Source organism: Leptonychotes weddellii, chromosome 4 (genome assembly GCF_054177405.1).
Source record: "Leptonychotes weddellii isolate Sample4059 chromosome 4, ASM5417740v2, whole genome shotgun sequence".
NCBI classification, from domain to species: domain Eukaryota; kingdom Metazoa; phylum Chordata; class Mammalia; order Carnivora; family Phocidae; genus Leptonychotes; species Leptonychotes weddellii.
The window spans coordinates 133372708-133396642 of NC_138372.1; the positions used below are offsets into that span (position 1 = coordinate 133372708).

Genomic DNA, 23935 nt, shown 5'->3' on the forward strand with positions numbered 1-23935 from the left:
TGAATAAGACATACCTTGTTAGGAGCCATGCAGGGTATGTTTAAAGAATGTAGCACTTGGAATATAGTCCAAAAATAATGGGGAAAGCTAACTGGATTATATACTTGATCCTAATAAAATGGAGTGTGTTAGGAGATCACTTTCTGTGAAGAGGGATTTATACCAATAAAACTATTTGATAAAGTATTTTTCATAGAACATTCAGTGGGGCTTAATCCTTTTTTTCCCCTTGGACTTCCTAAATGCTAATAATTCCATTCATCTGCTGCTTGCTGTTGGTGAATATCTTAAGAGTTGATGACTAATGAGTGTCAAGTTCTGGAAACTTATGATTGGGTTTAACTGGTGTCTTAAAGTAATCTTAGTCCTATGTATTCTGTCCATAAACCACTGGTAATGTCAGTAACTTTTGCAATTTCCTTGTGATAATCTTATCAAACATTGTGAGATAAGGGAATTTCTTCATGCTGTGTAACCCAAATTATTCTGCTATGGTATCCTTTTACTTTTCTCTCTTCCTGGTGGAAAACTGGTCATTACAGACTTTCTTCATAAGACTCATTTTTTTCCTCTTTCCTCTCAGAAGCCCTAAGGTAATAGAAAAAATTTAAAATGCCTTTTTCCACATAAAAATAGATTTCCATGTATTTTAATACTCCCCAAAAATTTTAACCAAAATTGGCTAATTGCTATTTTAGTGGGAGAGTTCACTCATTAAAAAAAAAAAGTCAATTCCAATTGATACATGCTAATATTCCTATTCAACTGGACTTTTTTTTCCTACCAACTCACTTGAGGTGATTTCCTATTTTCTACAGCAACCAAAAAACTTAGAGAAATTGCATGTTTTTTATCTACTCTCAACAACTAAAGTAAAGTTAAAATAGTGATTGCTTAATCCCCCATGAAGAGTTTCTTTTTAAATCTGGGAAAGAAATGCTGCTACAGTCTCAGTGTTTTAAAGTTTTAAACTTTGTTTATTGATATTTTAACTTTTTCAAGAAGTTGAACATTTGAAGGTAAACTCCACTTTTCTAATCTATGAATATACACATCTGATTCTCTTTTAGGAGTATAAGAATAGCTGTCCTTTCATTTAAGGAATATCCAAACCTGAGCAGCCTAATCTGTTATCAAATATTTCATCCTTTCTTTATATTGTCCTATAACAAATTACTTAATAGTTTTGAAAGCAAGATATGGGCATAGGCATTATAGTTTTCTATATGACCTAGGTACCTCAGCTTGTTCTGTTTGCCCTTTTGTGGAGTCTTTAAGGTCAGGAATCAATTTTAAAATTTATCTACATTAAGTATCGAACATGCAGCACTAGTTTTGGTGAATTATGAAGCAGAGACCTAAAAGTTGAATATGAAATCAATATGACGATCTTTGGTTTATGTAGCCCTGTGCAGCAGACTCTTACTCATCTCCATACACATATAGAAACTCCTAAGAAACACAAAAGACAATAGAGATTTTCCTGTGAAAAGGTATCCCTTGGGCCTCTGCTATTTGCAAAATATATTAGATGCTTCTAGGTGTAAAAATTAAAGTCAAGAATTCCAAATTCAGGCAACCATGCAGTTAGCTCTTTTGTTGAATGCAGATGGCCTGGATAGTTGTGTTCATCCCACATGTTAAAGCTACTGAGCAGTAACTAATGTGACTTGAAAGAGTTATGGGACCTGGATTGAATAACTAGAAGATAATAGAATTTCATCCTTTCTGTTTTCTCTTTAACCTGAGTCAGCATTTTGTCAGCTGACTCTCAGGAAGACTTGAGCATGTTTTTCTTGAGTTATTTTGCAGGCTGGGTAGTGGGGGTTTTTTGGTGGTGGTGGTTATTGTTTGTTTTTTTAAAACAGGTCCAAACATGTAGATAAGCTTCAAACCCCATCTTCTGGGGTTCATTTAGGTAGAAATAATGCAGAGTTAATCTGCTCTTAGGTCAGTTCACTCTGGCACCATCTATGCTTTGGCATAATGCATGGAACTCGTGAAATCATTATCATAACCATTTTCATCTTACACTGTACTACAGAGTAGATAACAAGATGAAAGAGAAGCATAGCTCTCAAAGAAGCAACAACAACCCAGCTTTTAGTGTGAAGTTATACTAAATGTCAGTCCTGTTTCTTTCCTCAAAGGGTTAGTGTGTGGTAACTGGCGCTCAGGAGTAGAAAACAAAAAATCACAGGTAACGAAATGGTTTTTCCCAATTTCTAGGTCTTCAGGGTTTGAGATTATTTTAAGCTGTTATCTATATAATCAAAAGGAGGTTGCTTGGACATTTTAATCAGATTTTGTATGGAAGATGAGGATTCAATGATTGATGAGTTGAAGATTCACCAAAAAATTACCACCATTAAAAAAAAATTTTTTTCAAACTTTTAGAAGATTACACATTTGAGGAATTTCACATTGTTACAAAAATTTCAGAAAATATTAAATATATACAATGAAAAAAGTTGCTTGGGATGATAAAGAACTGGTCCCTTTAAAATGTATGTATGTGTGAAACAAAATGTATGTACGTGTGGAACAGTGGAACAGTCAGCAATGACTTTAAAGCAAGGACAAGTGTCCGTTGTGACAAATGTGTCTCAAAGTCTCTCTCTTTGCTTATTTAGGCCTGTCTCCTCCCTCCTACACATTTCCAGCTCCTGCAGCAGTTATTCCTACTGAGGCTGCCATTTATCAGCCCTCTGTGCTTTTGAATCCACGGGCACTGCAGCCCTCCACAGCCTACTACCCAGCGGGCACTCAGCTCTTCATGAACTACACTGCGTACTATCCCAGGTAAGGTTCTGATGGAAGTGGAAATGAGGGACAGAAACAAAGGACTCCTTTGATAGGCAGTGCCTGAGTTCACAAAAGAATATTGTCTGCCACTGAAGATTAGGATGGCAGGCACCAGCCTCTGTCCTGTCTCTGACCAAGAAGGCTGTTTCGAGACCAAAATAAGTTTATTTTATTTTATTTCTTTTTAAAGATTTTATTTATTTATTTGAGAGAGAGAGAATGAGAGACAGCACGAGAGGGAAGAGGGCAGAGGGGGAAGCAGACCCCCTGCTGAGCAGGGAGCCCGATGCGGGACTCGATCCCGGGACTCCAGGATCATGACCTGAGCCGAAGGCAGTCGCTTAACCAACTGAGCCACCCAGGCGCCCAATAAGTTTATTTTTTAACCATATATTGACAGCAGGATCTTTTAGGTTACCTATGTATACAACTTTCCTTTTTTTCTTTCTCCTGTCTTCGGGCCATAAGAAAGTAGCACTGTAAGCGTTGCCACAGCATGGCGATATCATGTGCAAAATGAGATTTTTCAGTGCTTTTTTAGAATCAACATATTTTTAATCTGATTCGTTCTTTTTAGTTTCTGGAAGGCAACAGGTATAATGGAGAGAAAGCTATTGGTCTGAAAGTTGGGAGACCTGAGATTTAGTCTCAGCTCTTAGTCTAACTGGGGCAAGTCACTTAACCTTTCTGGTTCTTATAAAATGATGAGATTGGCCAAGTTTTTGGAAGTCCCTTCTAGGTCTGATAGCCTGGGATTCCTTTTTTTTTTTTTTTTAAAGATTTTATTTATTTATTTGAGAGAATGAGACAGAGAGAGAGAATATGAGAGGGGGGAGGGTCAGATGGAGAAGCAGAGTCCCCGCCGAGCAGGGAGCCCGATGTGGGACTCGATCCCGAGACTCCAGGATCATGACCTGAGCCAAAGGCAGTCGCTTAACCAACTGAGCCACCCAGGCGCCCCTAGCCTGTGATTCTAATTTGGATGTATAATGACCTCCTTCTCAAATTTTCTTTTCAAAAAGATCTGTTTAGCCAGTCACTGGTTCATTATTAAAATAAAATTTTATTTTATTAAAATTAAATTACAACTTTATTAAGATACATTTTTATTAAAATACAGTTTTACTTTGGCGCAAGCAATATTGCTCCAAATTTTAAAAATTACACCAGGCCGGGCGCCTGGGTGGCTCAGTTGGTTAAGCGACTGCCTTCGGCTCAGGTCATGATCCTGGAGTCCCTGGATTGAGTCCTGCATCGGGCTCCCTGCTCGGCGGGGAGTCTGCTTCTCCCTCTCCCACTCCCCGTTTGTGTTCCCTCTCTCGCTGTGTCTTTCTCTGTCAAATAAATAAAATCTTTAAAAAAAAAAAAAAAAAAAAAAATTACACCAGGCCTTATTTTTCCTTCCCGAGATATTTTGACTACATGTTTTGAGTATATCCACCAATATGTAAGTGAGGTTTTTTGATAAGTGAACTGGAAGTAACCTATCTGATCCCCATAGTTGCTATATCACATTGTAGTTTTTTTCCCCTCTCCATCTAGTTTTCTAGAAGGAGACAGAAACTGTAGAATCTTGGTAGCAGTGAAGCTTGTGGCCTCTGTTACTTACATTTGTGACTTTGTTAGGTATTTTTAAAACATTCATAAATGCTTTTGCACATACATATTCTTTATTCTGCTGGGGAAGAATAGGGGGAAAGCCATAATAATTGTCAGTTGGCCATATTTTGAAGGTTTGAAAAGGCTCAGAAGCATGAATGATTGTTCGTGGTTGAGCACTGTGTCAGGCGTCTGGCCCACTCCGAATCTGTCACCTACTCTGGACCCTGTGACAATCACTTGCTAGTCGTGGGCTCTGGTTATAAGAAAGATCTTTGTCTACCTTTCTTACACCATCAGGATGTCAGGAGTGAAATGCATTGTTCCTCTGGGTGCCTGGTGCTGTTTTTCCACTCTAGAATACATTTGCAGAGTATCCAATTCCACCACTGACTTGTAATCTGGGCCCTATGAAAAGAAGGAATTCCTTAGAAATAGCTGGCTGACATGGTAAAATGGGAATTCGAGTCTTGAATGGAAGCCCCAAAGTCAAGAGGAACTGACATTTATGGCTTATAGTTCCTGTCATTTTGGTCCCATGACTATAGGTTAATTTTTTTCTAGTAGTTTTAAAGTTTGTAAGGTCCTCATTGTTACGTATAAGAGTATAGAAGTATAGTGAGTAAAAGTAGACTCCCATTTTATACACCTCTAAGTCTAGAAGCAATCCCTATTACCGGTTTGGTAATAAAGACGTGTGTACTGGGCGCCTGGGTGGCTCAGATGGTTAAGCGTCTGCCTTCGGCTCAGGTCATGATCTCAGGGTCCTGGGATCGAGTCCCGCATTGGGTTCCCTGCTCAGTGCAGAGCCTGCTTCTCCCTCTCCCTCTGCCACTCCCTCTGCTTGTGCTCTTCTGTCTATCTCTCTGTCAAATAAATAAATAAATAAATAATCTTTAAAAAAAAAAAAAAAAGACGTGTGTACTTTTAAATAATGTGGCGTACTTAACATGTACTGCTCACTTGTCCCTTTTGTTTTTTTTTAACTTGCCACTAGGTCATCGACATCTTCCCTAAGGAATATATATATATTTACCTCATTCTTGTAACTTCCACATGATGTCACAAGGGTGAAAATACATCAGAATTTAATAATTCCTTTATTTTTAGACCTCTAATTTAAAAGAATTTTTCTCTATTAAACAAAGCTCATATTGATCTTTAAATACTTATATTTCTGTAGGACAATTTCACAGAAATGGAGTTTTTAAAAAAATACTCATTTTGAGATGGTGCAAGAGGGGAGAGGGACAGAGGGATAGGGAGAAGCAGAGTCCCTGCTGAGTACGGAGCCCAACTTGGCACTCAATGTCACGACCTGAGCCGAAATCAAGAGTCGGATGCTTAACCGACTGAGCCACCCAGGCGCACCAGAAATGAAATTTTTAATTGAAGGTCATGGGTATTAAGTTAAAATTAATACTTTCAAATAACCCCTAACATATTACATTACTTTAATTGACATTTCCCTAATTGTGAAATTACCCACCCAAAGTGTTTAAACATGTCCTGTTATTTATACTGCAAAATCTAGAATAATTTAAGAAAACAAATTCCAAACTATAAAATAGTTTACAGTTTTGGCAGGATATTATTAATTTCTAACTTGACATGATTAGAAGGCATTTGAGGTTATTGAAAAATTGCTGTGTAAGTTTTCAAGTATATTTTGACCATATTCCCTCATAAATGGGGAAGGCTTAAGAGAGTGTCTGTGAGGCTAAAAAACAATATTAATCAGACACTCTGGAGTTTTTCTGTCTCTAAAGTTTTTTTTTTTTTTTTTTTTTTTAAAGATTTTATTTATTTTTTAGAGAGCGAGCGAGAGAGAAACAGCATGAGAGGGGAGAGGGTCAGAGCGAGAAGCAGGCTCCCCGCTGAGCCGGGAGCCCGATGTGGGACTCGATCCCAGGACCCTGGGATCATGACCTGAGCCGAAGGCAGACGCTTAACCATCTGAGCCACCCAGGCGCCCTCTCTCTAAAGTTTTTTAAATTTCCTCCTTTTTTATGAAATATGTCAGTTTGACTTAATTCAATGTGTTCATTACTTTAAGAGGTTAAGATCCTAATGTATTTTGCAGATTTTTTTTTAAAGATTTTGAGAGAGTGAGAGAATGTGCACACAAGTTGGGAGGAGAGGCAGATGGAAAGGGAGACTCAGACTCCCTGCTGAGTGCAGAGCCCTACCATGCAGGGCTCTATCCCAGGACCCCGAGATCATAAGCTGATGATGAGCTGCAGGCTGCCACTTAACCGACTGAGCCACCCAGGCACCGCTATTTTGCAGTTTTCCTTTTTTTTTTAAGCATGTCCCTTGAAAAGAAGTGGGTGGCTTTAACTTTTTTTTTTTTAAGTAATCTCCATTCCCAACATGGGGCTCAAACCCACGACCCTGAAATCAAGGATCACATGCTCTACTGACTGAGCCAGCCAGGCGCCCCAGTTTTAACTGTTTTTAACTTTCAGTTTAACTGAGCAAACTATTATTTAGTACCTCTGTGAGATCTATTGGGAATGCGAGGGTTAATAAAACATAGACTCTAGTATAGAGTGGCTGACAGAATGCGTATGTGACCCTGTGCTAAGTCAGTGACATCAGAGGACTTCTTCAGATAGAGGGCATTTGTCCTTATTTTATCTCTAATTTGATCTTATTTAAAAATTTGAAGATAAACTGTCCAGTGGCTACTGCTCTGAGATATGGCATCTTTCATCATAAGGATTTGGGTTACTTGAGGAACATTTAAGGAGAAAACATGAGCCATTTATTATTAAAGTTTTTAGCAGTCTAAATGTGTGGCTGTGACAATAACATTTTGAAGAGTAAGTGAAATAAAAGCATATGTGGTTTTATTTTCTGCTTATGGACTTCCCCTCCCTTTTGGAAGACAGTTTCAGTTACCCAGTATCCTGGAGCTTAGCCAAGGATGCAAAGGAATTAGAAGGGTGGATACATTTATGCCCATCCTGCTTATCACTCAAAACTCCATTTATATCACACCTTTTCTCTCCAAAAGAAGAGTCCTACCTTTTATTCTCACCTTTCATATTTTTCTTAGAAAAGTATACTTTCCTTTTCACCAAAGCTGTAGCACAGATGAGAAACGTGCTGGTTTTCCAATTCTATGCCGTCTAATTTAAGATTAACATAAATGTCTTTATATGCATCACCTTACCTTTTGTAGGACACTAAATAAGTAACATCACTTTGAACCAAGAAAGAGGGCAAGGGATATTTTATTCATGAGTGTACTTCATTTGTGTGCCCATGTGAAAGATTTTTTCTTTCTTGGGATAGCCATTTGTTATTCAATCACCTTATTTCTACCTAAGCAATGAATATGTATATTTAGTAGTATTAAGGCATTCTGCACTATTTGGTTTGTTGTATAGCATTACTGTATTCTATTCTGAAATTCTTTGCATTTGAACCAAAAAAATACCAACCCTCTGAGAGATGTCTATATTTTGTATTTTCAATGCCTAGCTTTCGAGAGAAGTATACTTTCATTCACATGCAATTGTAACAAATAGTGGGAGAGATTTCCTATACACTTTACCAAGTTTCTCCCAATAGTAACATTTGGCAGCCAGTTTACTTTCTTTTTCTTTCTTTTAAGATTTTATTTATTTATTTGACAGACACAGCGAGAGAGGGAACACAAGCAGGGGGAGTGGGAGAGGGAGAAGGAGGTTTCCCGCGGAGCAGGGAGCCCGATGCAGGGCTCGATCCCAGGACCCTGGGATCATGACCTGAGCCGAAGGCAGACGCTTAATGACTGAGCCACCCAGGTGCCCCAGCCAGTTTACTTTCTAATTTATTTGGTAAAAGTTTTCCGATAGGACTAGGAAAAAAGGTAAAATATATCTTAATATGGGGTTATAGTTTTCTTGGTTATGAATGTAATTTTTTTTATAACTTAAATATTTAGTGCTACAATTGCAAACTGGAGTTCAACATACAATGAAGTGATACCAGAATATTGTAGTAAAACAATATCAAACAATATTGTAATAATGGAGAAGCGTCAGATAATTTTTGTTGGTGGGAATGATTGTAACTAAGGTTTTTCAGTTTGAGTGACAGTTCTAAATCATATAAGCAAGAACTGCTGTGGGCAGTTGACTCTACTGTTGGTGAGGATTTAGTATAACTTTAATGGAAGAAGTAGTCATCTGCTAGGCTGAAGACTATTCATGTAATGAACAGTTCAGGGATTTAAAATGCAAATATGCTTAACATTCTTTTTAGCATGGCAGAAAATTATAGTGCAGTGAACATTAAGGAAAAATAACCATTCAAAACACCTGATACAATTTGTTCTGATTTATAAATTTGTTTTTCTAAGAATTTTTTCTTAAATTTGAATCATGTTACTTTCGAGCATGTTAAGAAAACTATTATAGAAATTTTCAAACTCAAGAGATTATATTTTCCCTACTTGTGACAGTATCAATGTTTTGCCAATCTTGTTTCATCCATTTCAGTTTACCCCCTATACTCCTCTCCTGGAATTATTTTTTATATATTTTATTTTTTAAGTAGGCTGCACATTCTACCCACTGGGCCAGCTAGGTGCACGCGAACCGCCTTCTCCCGAACATTTTGAAGTAGAAAACCTAGAGGTCATTTCTTCTTTACTTTTCCCTTTTTTTTTTTTTTTTTTTGTTAAGATTTTATTTATTTGACAGCACAAGCAGGGGGAGAAGCAGGCTCCCCGCAGAACAGGGAGCCCCATGTGGGACTCCTGGGATCATGATCTGTGTCAAAGGTGGAGGCTTAAACGACCCCCCCCAGGCGCCCCCTAGAGGTCATTTCTTTCACCTACTATTTGTGTGCCAAGTATATCTTTAAGCACCTTATTCTCAAAGCACTAATGACTTTAAAGCAGGCAATTTAGTTAAAACACATGTGTCAATGTTGATAAAATAGTCCTTTTTTACCTTTATTGCCTTAAACATTTCATTGGTATATCTTTAAGAGATTACACTGAAGGAGGCCTAAGGAAAGAATTGACATTCGTCTATGAATTTTATTTAACATTTTAGATTAATGACTTTTGATTTTGATTTTCCTTGGTCTTTTATTTATTTATTTTAAACATTTTTATTTTTAAGTAATCTCTACACCCACCATGGTGCTCAAACTGAAAACCCTGAGATCGAGAGTCACGTGCTCCACCAACTGAGCCAGCCAGGCTCCCCAAGTTAATGAAGTCTTTTAAACTGTCTTCTTGTTTTTCCCAGCAAAAGCAAAATGCCTTTAATATGAAGCATTTTCCATTTAAATTCAAAATAACTAATAAACTGGAACTCAGGATCATGAGTTCAAGCCCCATGTTGTGCCCCGTGAGCTTGGAAAAAAATTTTTTTTTAGAAAAAAAAAAATGTCCAGGGGCGCCTGGGTGGCTCAGTCGTTAAGCATGCCTTCGGCTCAGGTCATGATCCCAGGGTCCTGGGATCGAGCCCCTCATCGGGCTCCCTGCTCAGCGGGAAGCCTGTTTCTCCCTCTCTCACTCCCCCTGCTTGTGTTCCCTCTCTCACTGTGTCTCTTTCTGTCAAATAAAAAAAAAAAAGAAGGAAAAAAAATGTCCTACATGAAAATTGACTCCAGCCTTTACACTTACTGGGATTCCAAGTATTTCTCCACTTTCCAAATACATGGTCTTTATAACGCAGTGGTGTTATAAATGTTAATACAAAGGCTCTGCAATAATTTTGCAAGCTGGTGTGTTTCCTGTGTTAATGTGTTGTGACTCATCAGAGGGGAGAATGTAGTTCTCCAATCTTCTCACTTAATCTATTTCTCTAACAGCTTAGATAATACTTTGATCCTCTCTTTTCTAAAGAAATATGGCAAGTCTTCAGATTATGAATATTGTCACACTACGACTACCTCTATTTTGAATGTCATAATATTAATTAGTGTTACCAATGTTTAGTAGTTTGTAATTAATACATGAAGGAAGTATATTATAAGGCTTGTTTTCAATAGTGTGTATTATGAGTGTTCTGATGTGGTAGGCACCTTGGCCCCCAGTATTTTCATATATCTTTCCCTATTCTGCAAAGAAAAAAAAAATTTGTTTTTTTTTTTGAGAAGAGAGAGAGAGAGGAGTGGGGGCAGAGGGAGAATCGCAAGCAGGCTCTCCACCCAGCATGGAGCTGAGGTCCTCTTGACCCTGAGATCATGACCTCAGCTGAAACCAAGAGTCAGACACAACTGACTGAGCCACCAGGTGCCCCTTTAAGATTTTATTTTAATTTTTTTTAGTTATTTATTTGACAGAGACAAAGTGAGAGAAGGAACACAAGCAGGGGGAGTGGGAGAGGGAGAAGCAGGCTTCCCAGCGAGCAGGGAGCCCGATGTGGGGCTCTATCCTAGGACCTTGGGACCATGACCTGAGCCGAAGGCACATGCTTAACAATTGAGCCACCCAGGTGCCCCGTTAAGATTTTATTTTTAAGCAATCTCTACACCTGACATGGGGCTGGAACCCACAACCTGGAGACCAAGAGTCGCACGTTCCACTGACTGGACCAACTAGGCACCCCTCCATTTTACGTTTCTAACCAGGAATGTATGAGAGTTCAATTTGTCCACAGCCTTTTAAACTCTTATTTTCTTTTAACCATTTTCTTGGGTATGGATTTGATTCCTCATTATGGTTTTGATTTACATTTCCTTAATGACTATTGATTTTGAGCATCTTAATATGTGCTTTTTAGCCATTTGTACATTTTCTTTGGAGAAATGTTAATCCTTTGTATGTTTTAAAACTGGATTAGTTTTCTTTTTTCTTTTTCTTTTTTTGAAGATTTTCTTTCTTATTTGACAGAGATAGAGAGCCAGAGAGCATAAGCTAGGGGAATGGTAGAGGGAGAAGCAGGCTCCCTTTAGCAGGGAGCCTGATGTGGGGCTCGATCCCAAGACCCGGGATCATGACCTGAGCTGAAGGCAGATGCTTCACCAACTGAGCTACCCAGGCGCCAGTTTTCTTTTCTTTCTTTCTTTTTTTTAAGATTTTATTTATGTTTTGGAGAGAGCGAGCACGAGCGGGGAGAGGGGGTGCAGAGGGAGAAGCAGGCTTCCCACTGAGCAGGGAGCCCAACACAGGCTCCATCCTAGGATCCTGGGACCATGACCCGAGCCAAAGGTAGACACTTAATGACTGAGCCACCCAGGTGCCCCTAGTTTTATTTTTTCAGTTGTAAAATTTCTTTATATATTCTAGATGAGAGACCTTATGAGATGATTTATAGATACCTTTTCCCAGTCTGTGGGTTATCTTCATTTTCTTGATGGTGGTTTTTTTTTTTTTTTTTAAGATTTTATTTATTTATTGGACAGAGATAGACACAGCGAGAGAGAGAACACAAGCAGGGGGAGCGGGAGAGGGAAAGCAGGCTTTCCGTGGAGCAGGGAGCCCGACGCGGGGCTCGATCCCAGGACCCTGAGATTATGACCTGAGCCGAAGGCAGACGCTTAACAACTGAGCCACCCAGGTGCCCCTTAATGGTGTTCTTTAAAGCACAAAGTTTGAAATTGTGATGAAGTCCAGTTTATCAGTGTCTCATTTTCTCATTTATAGTTCTGTTGTAATATATAACCCAAGGTTGTGGAGATTAACTACATATTCTTGTAAGAGTTTTGTAATTTTAGGGGCACCTGGGTGGCTCAGTCGTTAAGCGTCTGCCTTCGGCTCAGGTCATGATCCTAGGGTCCTGGGATCAAGTCCCACGTTGGGCTCCCTCCTCGGGGGGAAGCCTGCTTCTCCCTCTCCCACTCCCGCTGCTTGTGTTCCTGCTCTCGCTATCTCTGTCTCTGTCAAATAAATAAATAAAATCGTTTAAAAAAAAAAAGTTTTGTAATTTTAGCTCTTATATTTAGGTATCTTCAACTTGGATTACTTTTTTTATGTCGTGTGAGATAGAGGTCTCAATTCATTCTTCTGCATGTGGATATTACATTATTCCAGCACTATTTTTGGAAAGACAACAGGCATACCTTGTTTTATTGTGCTTTGCTTTACTGCACTTTGTAGATACTGGGTTTTTTTGCAAATTGAAGGTTTATGCACCATCTTTTTCACAGCATTTACTCCATTTCTCTGTTGCATTTTGGCAATTTTTGAAATATTTCATAGTATTTTGTTATGATCTGTGATCAGTAATTATAACTAGCTGAAACTTCAAGTGGTACTTTGCATTTTTTAGCAATAAAGTATTTTTAAGATATTTCCACTGTTTTTTAGGCCTAAAGCTGTTGCACACTTAAGACATTACAGTATAGTCTAGACAAAATGTTGTATGTGCACTGGGAAACCAGAAACTTCATTTGACTCGCTGTATTGTGATACTCACTTTATTATAGTGGTCTGGAAATCCACAACATCTCCCAGGGTTTGCTTTTCTATTCTTTCCTCACTGAATTGTCTAGAACTCTTGTCAAAACTCACATGAACCATAAATATAAGGGTTTATTTCTGCCTTCTCAGTTGTATTCCGTTGATCATTACCTACCTTTATGGAAGCAACACACTGTCTTGATTACTGTAGTTTTATAGTAAATTTTGAATTTAGCAAATGTAACTCCTGCTTTGATCATTTTCTTTTTTTTTTTTTTTTTTAAAGATTTTATTTGTTTATTTGAGAGAGAGAGAATGGGGACAGAGAGCATGAGAGGGGGGAGGGTCAGAGGGAGAAGCAGACTCCCTGCCGAGCAGGGAGCCCGATGCGGGACTCGATTCCGGGACTCCAGGATCGTGACCTGAGCCGAAGGCAGTCACTTAACCAACTGAGCCACCCAGGCGCCCTGCTTTGTTCATTTTCAAGAGAGTGTGGCTCTTCTGAGTCCTTTGCATTTCCTTGTACGTTTTAGATTCAATTATTTTTTTATTCTTAAAAAAAGAAAACAGTTGGAATTTTGATAGCTATTGAATTGAATCTTTAGGTGCATTTAGACAGTATTGTCATTTTAACAATATAAAGTTCTGTTTATGAACATGGGCTGTCTTTCCTTGTATGTAGATTATCTTTTATTTTTAAGCAATGTCTTTTAGTTTTCAGTATACAAGTCTAGCTATTCCTATGTTAATTTTTTTCCGAAGTGTTTTTTTTTATACTATGGTGAATGGAATTACTTTCTTAATGTCATATTTGTGTTTTCACTATAGGGTATAGAAATGAAATGGGTCTATTTTATGTATTGATCTTGTATATTAACTTTACTGAACTGGTTTTTTGATTTTAGCTTTTTTAAAAACTTTATTTTCTACATAGGGGTTTACTTTGTCTACATCTTGTCATTTTTTATAAATTATTTTTGTTGATTCTTACTTCAATAATCTGAAAGACTTTAGTATTTAGGTTGTTAGAAAATTCTTACTCTCATGTCCTGTCAGGTAGATACACAGTTGTTTAATTTTCCTTAGTATGCCTTGTGTATAGCAGGAATCCTAGTGCAAAACACAAGGATAGGATTCCAAGTTTAGGCTTCATGAGAAAGGATGCTTCCTTATAGATGCTGAACATAGTTGTCACTAAAGCCTCACATTTCCAGTGGGATAACTTTTTTCTGTTTTGTCTTGTTTGTATTTTGAATGTATTCAACACCTAGATTTAATTTATAGGAGATCTTTAGCCAAAGGACTAGACTGTGTCAGGACAGAGCATGGAAGTAAGTTGTATACTGTGGAAACAATCTGAGTCTCATCGTCAGTGTGGAAAACTTAGTAACAATTAAATACACAGAGAAGGCTTGGTGGTCCTTGTGAATTAGAGTTAGTATCTATCAGGCATTTGACATGAGCAAAATATGGTCTTTGAATGAGTGAATGGTGGTTGAAAAATCTGGGTAGTTCTTCTGGTTTGTTTGAAGAGCTAACTGGTTGTGTGACCTTTGGGAAATTATTTAACTCTTAGTTTCTGTTTCTACCTTTGTAAAAATAGGAGGGGTGTCTGAGTGATGGCTAAATTTCTGCTCAGGTGTAAAGTTCAGCATTCCCTCTGTCTTTGCTCTCCTAGTTGCACATAGATTGTTCGCTTCTAAACAGGCTCTCCTCATACAAAGTTGTTAACATCTCGCAAATGACTCTAATATGCAAATAAGTTGAGGATCACTGCTTTATAGACTTAAAAGGTTAAGGGCAGCTTGATGTCAAGTAATATCTTCAGGCTCTAATATTTAAAAAATGATGAAATGGAATGATGGTTATGGAAATAACATAAATTACTTCATTTTATGATTTATGGAGTAATTTGGTATGTTATATCATTGAATCTGAAGAACAGTTCTGTGAAACTAAGAAGGTGCTATTATCCCCGTTTTGCAAATGATGAAATTGAAGTTCAGAGAAATTAAGTGACTTGCTCAAAGTTACTGTGCTAATAAAAAAAAAAGTGGAATCTGGAACTATATGCACATCTGGCACTATTCCTATTAGCCCATCAGTTAGGATTATGTAGGAGGAATAATCTCAAAGATTTTTAGTCCCTTCCATTATGTGTTTACTTGTCTTTGAAATTGGATAATTACCTAGATTTATAAGATTTAATAATCTAAAGCTGTGGGTCTTTATTGCTCTTTAAGGTAATAAGGTCCTTAAAAAAATTTCCCCTATATATTTTCAGTTACAGGTATCTGGCCACTAATTGTGATGGAAAACAGATTGGGTGGGGGACAGGATGAAACTAATTTCATAATATGGTAATCACTTGAGTTGCCACATGAAGAACGATTATGTATTCACTTGGCTTGTTCTCCTTGGAGGTAATTGCTGCAGATACGCAAGAGGACACAAGCATCAATTTTCCCCTTGTGTTAATGGTGATTGATTTAATTTGTTATGTGTCCCTTCCAATTTACTCACTTCACTACCTTTTTTTCCAGTCAGGTTGGAGAACTAACTCATGAGTGCTATAGTACTTTGTGTTTTGTGCTGTACAATTGCTTATACATACGGGTAGAACAGTCTATTCTTTGGAGCAATAACTTTGGATACTTTTGGTCTCTGTGGCTATGGTTCCTAGGAGTCCTTTGAATTCATGCCTTTTCATGCCTTACTATTCTGGGTAACTAGCCAGTTAATCATCAATGAACTGGGCTTTGGAAGTGGTGCTTTGTGGTTGAGTGACTGTGAAGGTTTAATTCTCTCCTTCCTGTCCCTTTAAGAATCTCAGAACTGGATTTCTGGGGAAGCCTTGCACTTAACTCTATATTGACTATTCTACTTTTCAACTTTTGACTTTTGTGGAAATGTGGGACAGATCAGCTATGGTCTTCTTACCTGTCTTGGGAGAGATAACCGAGAATTCTAAGAAAGATCATCTTTAGAATATGTTTCCTTAAATAACCAATGTTTTTAGAGTAAATATTGGACATTGTCTATTCCTATTGGTTCACTGTGCTTTCTCTCCCTTTAGCCCCCCAGGTTCGCCCAATAGTCTTGGCTACTTCCCTACAGCTGCTAATCTTAGCGGTGTCCCTCCACAGCCTGGCACGGTGGTCAGAATGCAGGGCCTGGCCTACAATACTGGAGTTAAGGAAATTCTTAACTTCTTCCAAGGTTACCAGGTCAGTAGCTTGAAGAAGAAAAATACACAGTGCCCTTATTACTTACGTTGATTTGCCTGAAGAATGCAGCCAGGAAAGAAGCAGATTCTCTGAACCTCATGTGTACATGTGCTGATAGATTTGCTTACAGAGGCAAAAAGAACCAGAGGCAATGTCAGAGGGACTAGTCGTGTGAATGCTAACTTCAAACTCACCCCTTTGACAAGATGAGGGCTTTTCTGTGCTGTTCTACTTGTGTCAACATAATCTGTTGGTGGTCTTTTTGAAAATCGGGCTACTTTGGGAAAGATCTTCAGAGCACACAGCAGTGTGGGTCTTTTCATCCAGAATAGGGTTGGCTGCTAAGGAGTTTTCATCAAAGTCACATTCTTGACTAACAACAACAACAACAAAAATGTACTTAAACATGAAGCTTGAGTATTTAAAAAGTGGTTAGAGGCCTCTCTGCCTAACCTGGAAAAAAACAAAGGAGACTCAATGAATCTTTAGATGCTAACTTATTAAAATGAGCTATAGGATAATTAGCCTTTTATGAAATGATCTGCTGTAATTCTTGTAAAACGAATATTCAGTCTTACCGGGTTTTTCTACAACTGCCGGTGTCCATCAGTTGTTTTCTGGCTCAAGCTAAAAAATGAGATGTTTCTTGATAAGAGCTCTTTAACAGGAAGCAAAATCTCCTCAATGCCATCACATCTGAGCAATCTTTCTTTCCACAAATGACATAATTACCTAGAACCTGAATTCCTTTCCTGCAATGTCTAAAAATCAGTATCCTGAAGCTTTTTTATTGCATCAATAGCAAAAATTATCTTTCTTCTTGGAGCTGAACTTTGCTTGAGTCTCTAGAGTTGAAAAGTGTTTATAGACATAAATGTCAAATCCTAAAATAAGCCTGAGCATTTACAGTACAGTGTTGTACAGGTCGTGCTTGCAGAGGCTGTTTTCGCTGTTAGAATGGGTTTACAAGCTTGATAGCCATGAATCATGGAGGACTGTGGAGCTCAGCTAAAATGATCTCAGTGGAAATGCCACAAACTCACCAAGTTACTGTAATGGTCTTATGGGCTTTTAACATAGAGTATTCTCTGGCAAATGAAGAAAATCCAATGAAGTTTGGACAAAAGTTACTTTTTGTTACTGCCTGGCTTAATGCCTATGTGGTGAGAGGAATTGAGGTGAATGACTTAGGCATCGTGATGTCACATTAGGATCCTCTGCTTCTTGTGGAGGGTAACTGAAACTGCTGATAAGGGGGACTATTGGAGAGACTTTGCTTCTTCCTTAATCCAATATGCTGTCTACTGGGAGCTCTTGCAGAACTAAACAAAGTTACTTTCTAAACTTCATATGAGATTCATGAGATTATGAAAGGAATAGAATTTTACTGAAGGCTATTGAAGAAATTGCTTAATGTGACCAAGATAAACATTTGAGTTTCAATATTTTCTTCCAATGTTTTCTAATTCTGGAAAGTTACAAGCAAAGTTTCAAGTTTTAGGGGTCAGCTGAATTAATTTTCTTTTTTGTTTTGACTAATCAACTTTTCACCTTCAACTGAATAGAGAAGTGATCATATACATAAATTGGTTATGACATTAAGCAAAATTGCTCTTATTGTGAAGAGTTCTATGGCTGGCTTTTATGGGTATTTATTCTACCAGAAACAAATAAAAGCAGTTATTTCTAGATTTATAGCTAAAAGATTGACATGCTTCAGAGTTGAGATCAAATAAGTTTGTAGCAGTTTATTTTCTAGTAGCTTCTTGGGAATCATTGAAGGTTAGAGTTATCTGGTATAATCAGAAGTAAGAAGATTGTGCAAAATTATTTCATCTCAAGTCATTTGGCCTTCATTGCTGAAGTGCTTGAGTTTATGAACTGGATCAACAAATTAGGATTATGTAGGAACCTGGTGTGCTTGGCTGGCTCAGTTGGTAGACCATGCAACTCTTGATCTCATGGTGGTGAGTTCAAGCCCCAGGTTGGGCCTAAAGCTTATACTTAAAGATTACATAGGAACCTCACCTAATAAGTATATCAAATTATTCCAGTGTCTTTAGTAATTTCAGCTTTAAGGCAGTAACTGTGCATGCCTCTGAAATCTTTTGTATCACTCTTACATAAAGGCTCATATTTTCTGTCTTTGAGAGTCCATGTTGCCTTTTTTTTTTTTCCCCTGTACTCCATTATTTTGGTAATAGCCACTCGCTATAGGATTTCAGATTGTTTAGGTATAGCTTTACTGTAAGACAAAATCAGTGGAGGATGACTTAAAACTGTGTTCTCTTAAGTGTATTTTGTGTTTGTCTTTATTTATGGTGTATTTCTTGCTGTTTTTGATTTAATGGGAGGTTTTCATTTGATTTCTGGTTACGATTATCATATGGTTATGTAATATATAATTTAAACAAATAGGTGGTAATAATCAGTTGAGTGAATGAAATCTCTTGATAGTTTCTGATTTTGCCTTTAAAAAATATCTTGAGGTAGGGGCTCCTGGGTGACTCAGTCGTAAGAGCATGTGACTCTTGATCTTGGGGCCGTGAGTTTGAACTCCACATTGGGTGTAGAGATTAAAAAAAAAAAATACATATATAATGAAAAAATCTATAATTTTATAAAGTTAAAGTGCCTGGGTTGGGTCCATTTTGATAAATGAGATTTATAGAATGAGAACTGACTATATCAAGACAAGCTACCATGAAAATATTCGGTCAGGAGAATGTCATTCTGGTTGTGAAAATAAACCCGTATCTGTATTTTAGTTAATGGGCCTCTTATTCTGGACTGTCTGGTATCCTTTCATAATTCCTTTCACTTTATTTGCTCTTTGCTGGTATCCTTTCATAATTCCTTTCACTTTATTTGCTCTTTGCTTTACCATTTACTGTTAATGGCTTTGCATTTTCAATAGTGCTAGTTTTTGTTTCTTCTCAAAATACTGACTTTAATCAGTATTTCTTTGAGCCTGTCACTGCTGATATTTTTACTTGCTGTCCTCCTGGGAGAATTAGGCTGATATTCCCAATAACATCTAATATTTAAAGTTCACAGAGTTGTTTGCAGAGGCTGGGCGTATTGTACAATACCTTACAAATAGTTGGTACTCAACTCTTTTGCATCTAGTCACACCTGTGGTATCATGGAAACTGTACCGTTAGCAAGATCTGAAAGGTTTGGTGTTTATTGTGTTAGGGTATTCTTTTCTTATCCCTGTGTTCAATAGAACGAACTTCCTAAAAGGAAGTTTTATGGTATTTAGACATGTTAAGTAGGATGTGGTGACTTGGGATTTGTGGTTATGTATGTGGTTTATACCAGAGTTTTAACTTGTTTCCCACAGTCTAAATAGAGTATAATACTGTTGGTAGATCTATTCAGTTGAAATACTAATCATCCATAGTGGCAGTTTGTCCATCTTTTGATCCTGTTTGTTCTAACTTGCATTTTAGTATGCAGCCGATGATGGATTTGTACACACAAATGACCAGGCCAGGACTCTACCCAAAGAATGGGTTTGTATTTAAGGGCCCCAGCAGTTAGACCATCCTCAGAAAAGAAGGTAAGGCACTATGATGTGAAAGCTAAATCGTAAAGGGTCAGACAAAAAGAGGTAGAGAATCTGAAAGTATTTTTTATGAGTTGGGTGAGAAGTTTCCCCTTTTCTTTAGTGTGATGTAGGAGGGTCAGAAATCCTGGAAGAAATGGGAGACTGGAATTCAGTGTGTCGCCCAAGGAGACTGTATCTAAGTAACATTTATGGATAATAGTTGTATGTTATTTTGGGCTCAAGGGAAAACTTTTCCATTTGGAAATCCATTTGCTGTATTTCATGTGGAATGCAGGTTGGGTATGCTTTTTGTTTTTGTTTTAACTGCGGTAAAAATCACATAACAAAATCCATAATTTTTAAGTCTACAATTCATTGACATTTAGTGTATTCACAACATGTGTAAATACCATCTCTATCTAGTTCCAAAAGCTCTTAATCACCCAAAAGGAAACCCCATGTTCATTAAGCAGTATCTCTCCTGTTTTCCTTCCCCATCGACCCTGGCAACCACTATGCTTCCTGTCTGCGTGGATTTGCCTATAGTAGATATTTCATATAAATGGAATCCTACAATATGTGACTCTTGTGACTGGCTGCTTTTCACTTCACGTGTTTTTGAGGTTCATCCTTGTTGTGGCATGTATCAGTACTTCATTCCGTTTTATGGCCGAATAATATTCCATTGTATGGATATGCCACATTTTGTTCATTTCTCTACTGATAGACACTTGGGTGGTTTCCACCTTCTTGCTACTGTAAACAGCGCTGAGATGAATATTTATGGATAAATCTTCGAGTACCTGTTTTTTTGGGTTTTTTTTGAGATTTTATTTATTTGAGAGAGAGACTGAGATAGAGCATGAGAGGGGGGAGGGTCAGAGGGAGAAGCAGACCCCCCCGCCGAGCAGGGAGCCCGATGCGGGACTTGATCCCGGGACTCCAGGATCATGACCTGAGCCGAAGGCAGTCGCTTAACCAACTGAGCCACCGAGGCGCCCTCGAGTACCTGTTTTTAATTCTCTTGGGCATGTATCTAGGAGTGGAATCACTGAGTCCTATGGTAATTCTATTGAGTTGGGTGTACTTTTTCCCCCCATTTCTTTTTTTTTTTTTGATAGTTGTAAGTATAGATAACATAAAATTAACCATTTTTAAGCGTACAGTTCAGTGGCATTAAGTACATTCACATTATTATGTAACCATCACCACCATCTGGCTTTGTCTTCTCAAACTGGATCTCCCCATTTCCCTCTTCCCTCAGCCCCTGGCAACCTTTCTACTTCTGTTTCTATGCATTTGACTATTCTCGCTACCTCATAAATAACACAATATTTGTCTTTTCATGATTAGCTTATTTCTGTTAGCATAGTGTTTTTAAGGTTCATTGTCTAAATCTAGAGGGAAGGAACACCGATAGTTGTTGAAAATAGTTTAATTGGTAAACTTTTCTTAAAGGATACTGGCTTTCTGTGTGAGACTGCTTGAGAGAATGTATTGTGGGGACATGGTCAGGAATTGGTGTGGCTTAATTTCTTCATTTTTTATTATTGAGTTTGCTGAAATTGGTTTCCTGGCATACCATCTTCAAATTTTGTTACCATTTTTATGGCTGAGGATCCTATGGGCCTTAACCATATGGATTCTAAATTGGAAAACGTGGTTACTAGTAGTAGAATGTTGTCCTTGAAAAATGACAATTGGGGTCTTAGACTCTCCTTCTGAAGTTTTAGAAACCTCAGTTTGGGGGTGGAGGTGATGATTCTCTGCCATTTTCTGTGAGGTTTCAAGATCTCTTGGGTCCTAGAGAGCACCATGCCCAGATACTTTGCAGTGGGAAGTGGGTATTTTCTAGTCTAGTACACAGTGATGGGAGCACATTAATCTAGACTTCTGATACTCTTTTTGGTCCATACTTTGTCATTTGAAATGTTCTTTATTCAACCTCTAAATGTTGTTTATGAATTTGATAAGCATACTATCTATATAGTAAAATGAACATACCGAATTAGAAATGGAACTTTTTGCCATTACGTTAGAAATACCCTGAATTGACTATAACCATTACTCACCTTTGATTCTATCTTATGTTTGGGGTCATGATAGAATAGCAAATCAGGTGCTCTGTTAAAACCCAGATTTTTGGGACGCCTGGGTGGCTCAGTCGGTTAAGCATCTGCCTTTGGCTTAGGTCATGATCCTGGGGTCCTCAGATCAAGTCCCACATCGGGCTTCTTGCTCAGCAAGGAGCTTGCTTCTCCCTCTGCCTGCAACTCCCCCTGCTCGTACTTGCACTCTCTCTCTGTCAAATAAATAAATAAAAGATTTTATTTATTTGACAGAGAGAGACACAGCGAGAGAGGGAACACAAGCAGGGGAAGTGGGAGAGGGAGAAGCAGGCTTCCCGCTGAGCAGGGAGCCCAATGCGGGGCTCGATCCCAGGACCCTGAGATCATGACCTGAGCTGAAGGCAGACGCTTAACCACTGAACCACCCAGGCACCCCTAAATAAAATCTTAAAAAAAAAAAAAAATTTGCACTTTATTCTAACATCAGATTAATCTGCTTTTATATTGAGAATTATAAAAAATTTATGTGGGGTATTTTGTGAAACACTTGGCATAAGTTATAATAAGTTATCTCTTTTAATGATCTCAGCAACCCTGGGAGGTAAGGATCACAAAAGTATTGTGTGTTCATTTTAAAGAATTTGGAACGTATAGACATGTACAAAGAAGTCTAATAATTCCATCCTCCAGAAATAACCACAATGAATATTTCCTTTCAGCTTCTTTTTTGTATGCCCTCATGCAATTTGGACCTAGTTTCTTTTCCTCTTAACCTTATAGTATGACTATATTGTTTTCAACTCATCTATATTAATAATCAGATTTATCATCACCAGTAGATGATACATACACCAATAGAGGGCCTTATGCTCTTAAACATTTTATACCTCCAGTGCCTTTTAAGTCTTAGCACTGTGAGGCATCGGGGCGGGTGCCCTATGGCTTCATATGACAGATGAGGAAATGAAACCCAGGAGGCTGGGTAACTTTCAGAGTCATACATCTTATGACCAAGCTGACCAAAAGATCCATCACTTCTAGTTTCAGTCTTGGTACTCTTTTTCATTGAGCAAATAAGAGCATGGCAGAGTAAGTACTTATAGTCAGCTGAACGGCGGTCCCAAGTATATATCCATGTCCCAATCCCTGGAACCTGTGACTATTACCTTATCTGGCCAAAAATGTAAATTAAGGATCTTCAGAAAAGGAATTTATCCTGCATTATCTGGGTGGGCCCTTAATGCAAGAGGCTGAAGGAGAATGGGCAGATACAGGAGAAGAAGGGGCAGTACAACCATGGAGGCAGAGACTGGGATGATGCAGGCATAAGCCAAGGAGCACCTGCAGCCATCAGAAGCTGGAAGAAGCAAAGAATGTTCCCAGGAGTCTCTGGAGGGTATGCATCCTGGCTGATAACCTTGATTTCTGACTTTTGGCTGTCAGAATTGTGAGAGAATAAGTTTCTGTTGTTTTAAGTCACCAAATTGTAGTAATTTTTTCTAAGGTTTTTTTTTTTTTTAAGATTTTATTTATTTATTTGACAGAGAGAGGGAACACAAGTGGAGGGAGTGGGAGAGGGAGAAGCAGGCTTCCCGCTGAGCAGGGAGCCCGATGCGGGGCTTGATCCCAGGACCCTGGGATCATGACCTGAGCCGAAGGCAGACGCTTAACGACTGAGCCACCCAGGCGTCCCCAAATTGTAGTAATTTTTTAAAAAAGATTTTGTTTGTTAGAGAACACAAGCAGGGGGCGGTGGGGGAGGAGTGGCAGACAGTGGGAGAAGCAGGCTCCCTGCTGAGCAAGGAGCCCAATGAGGAGCCCTGGACCCTGGGATCATGACCTGAGCCAAAGGCAGATATTTAACCAACTGCCACCCGGGCATCCCACAGTAATTTTTTAAAAAGATTTATTTGTTTGTTTGTTTCTTTGAGAGAGAGAAAGCGCTCTTGCGGGCATGAGCAGGGGAAGCGGGACAGGGAGAGAGAATCTCAAGCAGACTCCCTGCTAAGCATGGAGCCCAAGTGTGTTGTATAAGTGAAATAGCATAGTGGAACCAATCTGTGTTCAAATTCTGGACCTGCTAATTACTGGTTTAATTGCTCTATGCCTCCATTTCCCCATCTGCATAATGGGGATAACATGGTAATCTTATAGGATGGTTGTGTGGATAAATGAATTAATCCACATAAAGGTTGTTAATCAGCTACTCACATGTAGAGTTCATGTTTCCTATAATGTTATGCCTCATTGCCTTTTTTTTTTTTTAAGATTTTATTTATTTATTTATTTGACAGAGAGGGGGGCAGTGAGAGAGGGAACACAAGCAGGGGGG

General features: G+C 38.4%; 1 protein-coding gene across 3 annotated transcripts in view; it reads left to right on the forward strand.

Annotated features, from left to right (window-relative positions):
- Window positions 1-20341, forward strand: part of ESRP1 (epithelial splicing regulatory protein 1) — a 50496-nt gene extending 30155 nt beyond the window's left edge. For 2 of the 3 annotated variants that reach the window (XM_081816257.1, XM_081816258.1), the window contains exons 13-15: window positions 2634-2802; window positions 15831-15981; window positions 19437-20341. In XM_081816257.1, coding sequence (XP_081672383.1) covers window positions 2634-2802; window positions 15831-15981; window positions 19437-19511 — 395 coding nt within the window. In that variant the 3' untranslated portion in view covers window positions 19512-20341. The remainder of the gene's footprint in view (window positions 1-2633; window positions 2803-15830; window positions 15982-19436) is intronic. The other variant, XM_081816259.1, reaches the window with a different exon arrangement.
- The last annotated feature ends 3594 nt before the right edge of the window (window positions 20342-23935 follow it).